At 39.0% G+C, this 9107-nt stretch overlaps 1 protein-coding gene across 1 annotated transcript in view; it reads right to left on the bottom strand.

Moving 5' to 3' along the window:
* Positions 1 to 282: 282 nt before the first annotated feature.
* The window catches only part of ccdc93 (coiled-coil domain containing 93), a 31442-nt gene continuing 22617 nt past the window's right edge, over positions 283 to 9107 (bottom strand). The window contains exons 14-23 of the mRNA XM_046054100.1: positions 8663 to 8730; positions 6703 to 6784; positions 6474 to 6548; positions 6285 to 6356; positions 4509 to 4617; positions 3384 to 3466; positions 3122 to 3159; positions 2896 to 2980; positions 2564 to 2677; positions 283 to 1262 (exon numbers count right to left, since the gene is read on the bottom strand). Coding sequence (XP_045910056.1) covers positions 1206 to 1262; positions 2564 to 2677; positions 2896 to 2980; positions 3122 to 3159; positions 3384 to 3466; positions 4509 to 4617; positions 6285 to 6356; positions 6474 to 6548; positions 6703 to 6784; positions 8663 to 8730 — 783 coding nt within the window. The 3' untranslated portion in view covers positions 283 to 1205. The remainder of the gene's footprint in view (positions 1263 to 2563; positions 2678 to 2895; positions 2981 to 3121; positions 3160 to 3383; positions 3467 to 4508; positions 4618 to 6284; positions 6357 to 6473; positions 6549 to 6702; positions 6785 to 8662; positions 8731 to 9107) is intronic.

Here is a 9107-nt window from a genome sequence, read left to right as displayed (position 1 = left end):
ATAAATCCTGAAATATTTCCTGGAATATCCATGTAGAGTTAGCTTTTAAGACTGGCGTACACTTTCTAGGACCAGTGGGAATCCTGGTCGCTCTGTTAGAACAGATGTTTATTTGCTAGCTTGTGCATCTGCAACAGGAGATTTGAAGTGCTTTGGTGATACGCAGGAGATTCATTATGTGACTTGACAATATTGTGGTGACTTCTGATAGTACACTGACTTCATTCAGCACACAGTGTCTGAAACAACACACCCTATCTGAGATAAGTAAGAGCAAAGGCGTTAATAGAAAGATTATTTTATTCATTAAATACTGGTTCTACATGGTCATTGGATGATGACAAAGGCAAATGTGAGACATGAGGTGAATTCAAACTTCAGAGGCACATAAGAAAAGCATAACTGGAAAAGAACTTTTAATACACAGAGTAAAGTTTAAAGCTGCACTGAGAATCTGAACACATCAGCATGTTATGATGCAATTTAAGGACTGGTTCATAAAACTCCCCGAATGACACAGCAGCAAACAACTCGCTCAGGAAATTGAAATTGTTTTAGTCGTCTCTTTCAGTAGGTATGGGACCAACTTTATGATCAACATGAAGACATGGGTGTATTTGTTTTGTTACAGCTAGTGCAGCTGCCAAGTACAGCTTTAAATGTGTAAAGTACATATAATATACATATATAAGTACATATACAGTTCTGACTAGCTTTGATATCTAAGCTCCCTGTGAGTACAGTTCCAAAGGGCAAAATCTGTCAGATATTAAAGATACTGTCATGATTTATAGGTTTGTTACAGTGTTCCTGCATATTTAACATATATTCTACATATAATTTAGTAATGGTGATCATTTTTGGTTGTTATTGGTGCTGCAATCACACCATAGCTGAAGATTATGCAAAAATATATAAAACAATAATGAGCTAGTTTTCACTTGAACAATGAAAGGCATTTGCGTTTCTCAGTCAGCTGTATCTGGCACATGTGGAGAGCACAGTGTAAATGTAATAGCCAGGACTCTTCCCACAGGGTCACAGTCCCAAGTGTCGGTTTCCAACCATATTAGCCATAAAGAAGCGTGATGAAACAAAGTGGAATACTAAAAGAAAAACTCTGTACATGTACAGTTAATGTGTGATCAGCTTATATAGATTACACATTTCATTTATATCAAAAAACCATACCAGTCATACCAGTGCTAAGAGGCCCCTTTTGCTCTCAGCTTGGACAGCAGCATCTCGTTCTTCCGACATTCCTGGTGACAAAAAAACAGAAACATCTCATCCAGGGATGCTTTACTAAACTATTTAGGTAGTAATAAAGAAGAACAATGTTTCTCTCTCACCGTAACAGAATACGTCTGACTCACGCGCATGTACAGTATGTGTATGTAAATTTATCTATAGAATAAACTTACTTAAAAGTATGCTTAACAAATAATACTAAAATGTACCTAATTAAAGAACATATCTGTACTCCACTATGGAAAAGATGGAATGCCGATACGCACGCCAACATGTGAAACATGTGAATGAGAAGTAATGGTCAAAGTGCTGAAAAATGGATACTGGTAACCCTGGAGTGCAGGTTTGGTGGGCCCAGACTGCAACGGACACAAAATATTAATATCAAGAAAGTCCCTAGTTTTATGTATAGGGTATGGTTGTAACACTTTTTAAAGACGTGTTACACCCCACCCCACCCCTATCAGTCACTGTTTAGTTAGCTGTATTAGCATAGTGGTTTGAAATTAGGAAGGAAAAAATGCATGTTGGTGGTTGTTGTCAGGCATCACATGTTGCCTGAGAAACTATATTTCAATCTAATATAAGTCAAACCATTCTATCTGCAGCAGTATAGATACTAAACAAAATATAGTCTTGGTCAAAAAAAAATACTACCTCAAAATCCGTTTTTCCTCTATATATTCTGAATGTGCCTGTTTCCAGACTTGAGAACCACCAGGCCCGAGGAAGTAGGTACATACTGAAATGATCACCTAACTGCTATCTTATTTCTTATTGGTGGAATTGGTGTTGTTACAACTCTCCCCATACATCAGCATGTCTGATATGGACCGATTTTATCTTATCACATTCTGTATCTGTACTGATGTATATGTCAGCTGTTAAGTGACGAAGTAAGAAGGTGCGAGACAGATATGTTGCAGGTAGTTCAGAAAGATTGTCTCCATCACAATTTTACAAGTTTACGGTTAAAAAACACACCGGTCTAAAAAATAGCTTTGGTGTGGTTTTGAACTATAGGACAAAACCACAAGTAACTCACTGAACCATTTTTTAAAATACATATATTGTATTTGATTTTTTGCACCTGTTTCAAACATGAAACCTTTTGGTTATTTTTGAGAAACTTGGTAAATATGTCACTGCAGATATTTGCGTAGCTCTGGTTGTCACATTCATCACATAAACAAGGAGTCATTTTATACTGACTACCTACCAACACCTCTCAGCTGTTAAGTAACCTAAGAAGTGTCCTTTAATTCATCCATAACTAATGAAGCACAAGCTGATACTTCATTGTTTTTCTCACCTCTTTAAAGTCCTTTACAGTTTTGAAGTAGAGCCTCTGCTTGTCGAGCAGCTCCAGGTACTCATCATTCAGCTGATCTCTCCTCATCTTGTTCTCCTGCTTCTTCTTCTCCATCTGGAAAAGCAGATGTGCAGGAAGCAGGTGTCACATAATTGCTTCAGCAGTTTTTGTTGAAATACTGTTAAACTTGGCCCCTGGATAATTCTTTTTCATGCTGAAACATCATTGGCTGCTCGTGTTTGTTCCCAGATCTCAACAATCAACTTGGTGAGTCCTGTTTTCTGAAAATAAAAGCCAGGTCGTAAATAGTGGAAAAATCCTGAGACCTATACCTTGATGCGATTCTGTTTGATTCCCTCCACTATTTGCTCCATCTGTCTGAGGAACTGCTCTTTGGCTGTTGAAGACGACATGGCCCTGGACAACAGTACAGCAGTTTTTACAACAGAGCTTTTTCACTGAACAAAACTAAGATACATACTGGGTGACAGGAAAACTCAAATACATCAGCGTTTCATATTACAAACATACAACAGACGAGTGTATTTTTATACTTACTGTTGGAAGTTGTCGTGTATAGAATTCAGCAGATTCACCTACAGAAAAGAAAGCACATTTCTTTCTCATTAATATTAAGAATATATATTTGTCTGCTGGTGGCTTTCACCATTTACTAGTTTAATGTGTTAACTATAACAATCAAACTGGACAGATTTGCTAAAATTACAAACAAAGCTAAATTCAAAATTCTACCACAACATGGCATTATACTGTCAATAGCTTCCTGTGTTGCTAACAGCTGGCTGCTGTGGATTCTTACCTCCTTCTCCAGATAAACCTTCTTGTCGTCTAACGTGTTGTACAGAGTGAAGAACTGCTTGGTCTCTTTGTGTGTTGCAGAAACTGACAGGCACAAGAATGAGAAAATATTTAATGTCTTTGTTTCTACTTTTTGAGACATTTCTGCTTGGAGAATGGCACGTTGACTGTTTTCTGAATGCATTCCCCCCTACAGTTTGCCTACAGGGCTAACAGAATATAGAAATAACACCATCATCCCGGACATCCTCATCACCAAACTCACCCAGCTCACTGTGCCAGCCTCCACCTGTCAGTGGATCACAGACTTCTTGACTGACAGGAGTCGGCAAGTGAGGCTGGGAAACCCGGACTATCTGCACTTACGCCCCCCAGGGGTGTGTGCTCTCCCCACTGCTCATCTCCCTCTACACCAACGACTGCACCTCAGGAGACCCATCTGTCAAACTCCTGAAGTTTGCGGATGATACAACGGTCATCGGCCTCATCCGGGACGGTGATGAGTCGGCCTACAGACGAGAGGTTGATCAGCTGGCTCTCTGGTGCGGCCAGAACAACCTGGAGCTTAACACGCTCAAAACTGTGACCGTGGACTTCAGGAGGAGCCCCCCCACTCTGCCCCCCATCACCATACTCAACAGCCCTGTGTCTGCTGTGGAATCCTTCAGGTTTCTGGGATCCACTATATTCCAGCAGACTACAACGGACAGTCAGGACTGACTGCAGAAAAGATCATCAGTGCCAACCTGCCCTCCATTCAGGACTTATAGATTTCCAGAATCAGGAAACGGGCAGGAAACATCACTGCAGATCCATCTCACCCCGGACACAACCTGTTCCAGCTCCTCCCCTCTGGAAGGCGCTACAGAGCACTGTACGCCAAAACCAACAGACTCAGGAACAGTTTCTTCCCACAAGCCATCACTCTGATGAACAGCTGATTTCTGCCTCACAGTGTCAGGAACAATTCCTGTGCAATAACCCAGTAACTCTGTCTCTAATCAGCCACGTGCAATGTACGATCCAGAGTCAAATTCCTTGTATGTGTACACATACCTGGCAAATAAAGCTGATTCTGATTCTGAGCACAAAACTTGGTTAGACCAGATATGGAGGAGGAACCCACCTTGACTGTATAGTTCGATGAATCTCTTCTGGTACTGGGTCAGCTCTGCCCTGCTCGGCACCTCGTCTATCTTCCTCTGCAGGATGGCGATCTCACGATTCCTCCGAGCCTACACAGAGTGAAGGAAAGTCCTGACTAATTCAGCTCAAAGAGGAGAATTCCCTCATCCTTGTAACTGATTTATAAAGTAGAGTTCTATTGCTTTTTACATTTCATGTGCCACACAATAGTAGCACATGAAATGTTAATATGCCTGCCGATCCTCCACAACATTAATAAATTGATCAGTTATAATGTAGAATCAGCTAGTGAAATAATCTGGAATGCCTGCAATTCAGTCTTTTTGCAGACTGTTAATATCAATATTCTGTTTAAGCCTGCCAAATTCCAATATTCTGTTTTAACGATGGCAACAAAAAGTACTTACAAATCCCAAACAAAGAATGAATGCATCCTGCTAACAAAGTACTTTGTATATCACAGCCGGATGTCTCCTCTTGCTCTGAGCCATGGATCCAACTATTAAACATATTCAGGGCTCTAGAGTATGTCACTGCCCCAAACACCCACTAGTGCATTCATCCGCCGCTGAAAATAGTACCCAACAAATGTAAAAATATGTAGAAATATATACAATAGAATAATGCTTATATCAATATTTGAAGTACTCATTTTCACAGTGTTACACACACACACAGACTGTATCTATGGTGGCCACTAGTGGAAGAGGCCCAGCTCGTCCTGAGTGACAGCCAGTTAGCTTGCCAGCAGCACCGGCACAAAGCTTGTGCATTAGACGCAAGCTTTTGTATTGAAACTCAGTATATTTTTGTTTGCTTGCTGGGATCCAGAAGAGTAGGTTTTTGTTGAGATATCTTGTGGAGATTCAGTTCAAATCTCCACAAGATATAAGGACTCATTGGGGGTTAAACTGTGTTGTGTATTGAGCACTGACTGTATAATAACTATGGTGAACTTTGTGTTTCTTGTCATCAGTCAGAACCTTTGAAATACCTGGTTGTTAGTGTTTGTTTAGTAAGGCAGAGTGGTTGTCATGTACTGAAAGACATGGATACTTTGTATTGTAATGTTTTTGTGTAATAATATACATATATAAAATAAACATTTACATTTAATGATGCTTAAATGTGCTGAATGTTATTGCTTCACTTTGCGCATAGGCTATATTTCAAAGTGTGGCAGACAAAAAAACCCATAGACTTGCCTGGCAGGCAGTGAAAATTAAGTTAATTTCAGTGTCTGCAACATTTCAAAATGCCCCTGCAAAAATACAGTTAAAACAATATCGTGTCTCGTCTCATGAGCTAAGTGTATCATCACACCCCTACTGATAATACACTTAGTGTTAGAGGCGGAACATAACTAAATTAATATCCTTATTTTGGTTTCAGGGGACAGTTTTAATGTGTCTTTATGGTCCAAATCATGTCTGTCTTGCTTTCCCTTCCAGACAAGGTGACAATTCTGCTGTTAACAGAATTCTTTGTCAGATATAACATAGTAAACAAAGAACAAACAACAGCATTAATACAGTGACATTCATCTTTTCACCTGCTACTGAGAATAACCAGCAAAGCTCATCTGCAAACAGAACATTATACCATGAATAGGCTGTTTATTTGTTGTATTACTTTCAGTACTCAGTACTTTGTCTCATTCTAATCACTAGTCTGTTATCTGCTGCTGTGACCTAATTGCCTACAGAGTTAACTCCAGGTCCATCTAATCTTGTGTTATGTTATATGAAGTCATTACCATGAGCAGACGGATCTTCTGCAGTTTCTCTCTGTCTGTGTTGTACTGTTTGTCTATCAGCTGGTTCCTCTCCTGAGAGAGAAAAAGAGTACAGTTAAAACAAACATGAAGAGAATGCTACTCAGTCTTCATTAACTGTTGTTTTATGTCTAATAAATAAGCTGTGTTAGATTCTAACTGGACGTGTACCTTTTCTTCCTCTGTATCCTGTCCTGATGTGCTCTTCATTTCCTCAATGTTCTGCTGCAAGCGAGCCATCTCTTCCTGAACATAACATTCACACATGAAAAAGAATATTGGCACCAATTTACTGTCAAGTAGGAACTCATCATGCTTTCATCATGTTTTCTGTATGAACACCAGGCAGCATTTACAGGATGTAGAATCTCAATACATGTGTGAGTGCTGATGTACTGACTCTGCAGTGTGTGCGGAACTCCTGCTCCTGCTGCTTCAGGTTCTCATTCATTGTCACCAGAGCCCTCAGCTTCTCCAGCAAGCTGTTCAACAGAACAAAACATTCTTAGATAGACTGTGCCATCAATCGAAGACCACAGGTTTCACCCCTGTAACAGCCTGTATGTGTATGTCCAAAACTGCCCAAGTGTCCATGAGCACGATGGCGAGTGTCTCAAAGGGCAGAGCTCTTGGCCTCATCCCAGCACTTCAGACAGATTTGGATTTTTGGATTGCAGCATGCATATATCCAACTCAGCCTTGAAAATATCCCTTCAGAAACATACCATGACACTAAACTTAGCTTTTTCAGTCATTAGCTCCTTTCAGACATGCATCCCTTATGTTAATCTACAGGCACTTTAACATGTTGATCTCATGTTTGAATAAGCACCAGTCAATCTTACCAGCTGGAACTAGTAACATTTTCGTAGCACTTTCATCAGGCACAAGTCTAAATCAAGTCCTGTCATGTGAATGTGAGTCAGTGATGTCAGCAGCACAAGGTTAAACATACAGATAGCAAGAGATAAAATGCACATCTTGTAACGCATTCTAAGATCACTCTAATAAATAACAATTTATTCAGTTATTATTGCAAGCTATAAGAAACAGCAAAAAGAATGTAAGGTCTTTGGAAGAAGCTAGCTCTGTATCTTCAGTATGGATATCAGGACAGATGCCGAGCTGGCCTTCTTTCTGTTGGACTAGTCAGTAATAATGTATTAGCTGCTTGCTGTGTCTTGCGTGTGTTGTTGTGCTTGACTGATGTTTGGCTGTGTTAGAAAAGTTGTAGACTCGAGCAAAAATCTGCCAGAAATTTGACAGACAGCTATAAATAGCAAACTTACTAGATAATACACTCGTTAATGTTACTGTAAGTGCTCCTGCGTCGGTTGCTGCCTAGCTTTGTTGGCTAGCTTGTTGCCAAAGTTTCAATCAACATTACGCTGCCGCTGGTAGAGAGCCCGGTTCCAGCTCGACACCGGTGCCGGGCGAGCAGGCAACATAACCAGGCTCAGCAGCCTCTAGGATGCCGAGATGGCCTTCTTTCTGTTGGACCTTTAAGTCGGGTTGAGTATCGTTTCAATTTTATGGATTGTGATTCCACTTATCAGCCTTTTCCAGGGCAGCTCCCAGGCTCTGGAACTCCCTCCCCCATAAAATCCGCACCTCTGAGTCCCTCACCATTTTCCAGTCCCGCCTTTTTTTTACGTTTCTTTATCTGCTCTGTAAAGCGACTTTGAGTTCTTGAAAAGCGCTATACAAATTCAATTTATTATTATTATCGAATCTTGGTTCAGATTCCAATATTCTAAGCTATAATAAATAAACTGTCTACTGTGATAGGAAGGTTTCTTTTTCATTTTATATTTTATATAAAAAATATATTACTCTCATAAGGAATGATGAGAAGATGTTTGTGATGTGCTATGACTCAGGAAAACGGAGGAGACTCAACCATAAGGATGTTACCATGTAACCACAAATCTGGTCTTCATCCGCTTCCTCCTTAGGGCTCAACAATAAAAAGCTTTTATTTATACTGTGTTATTGGGCACATTGCATTATGTAAACATTGTTTGTCGGTATTATAGCAACACAGAAATGTGAACTTTGATGAGAGTCCTGATGTCCTCACTACAACACAATCGTCCTTAATAAATAAATAACCCATAAATAGGTTTTAGCCTCCTAATACTTGTGCCTTTAAGTAAAATTAACATTAATCATTGGTTTGTTTTTATTAGAAACTACTTATATCCACTGCTATATAATTCTTTGAAGACAAGCAGGCAGCTTTTGGGGATGAAGGAGGAAACATCCACTGAGGACTGACACAAATCACAGAGGGTGCTGTGTTGTGTCATGAGGATTAAATGACAACAAGAAGTCAGAGATAATTACTCTCCACCACTCACCTACTGTCAGCCTCTATCTCTTCTAAAGACATCAGCTCTTTCTCCAGTTTCTCTGAGTGCTCTGTAGCCTGGGAAGATACACAAATCACTGCTGCAAGCAACATTTTAAATTTTATTTTTTTCAAAAACTCAGTTTCCATAATAATATCTCTCCATATATATATCTATATATCTATATCTATATCTATATCTATATATATATATCTATAGATATATATAGATATATATATCTATATATATATATCTATAGATATATATCTATATATATCTATAGATATATATAGATATATATATCTATATATATATATATCTATAGATATCTATAGATATATATCTATAGATATATATCTATAGATATATATCTATATATCTATCTATATCTATCTATCTATATATCTATCTATATATCTATCTATCTATCTATCTATATATATATATATATATA

The sequence above is a fragment of the Micropterus dolomieu genome, linkage group LG07 (assembly GCF_021292245.1).
Source record: "Micropterus dolomieu isolate WLL.071019.BEF.003 ecotype Adirondacks linkage group LG07, ASM2129224v1, whole genome shotgun sequence".
NCBI classification, from domain to species: domain Eukaryota; kingdom Metazoa; phylum Chordata; class Actinopteri; order Centrarchiformes; family Centrarchidae; genus Micropterus; species Micropterus dolomieu.
The sequence above is the reverse complement of the archived record's forward strand: the minus strand, read 5'-3'. Positions and strand labels throughout refer to the sequence as shown.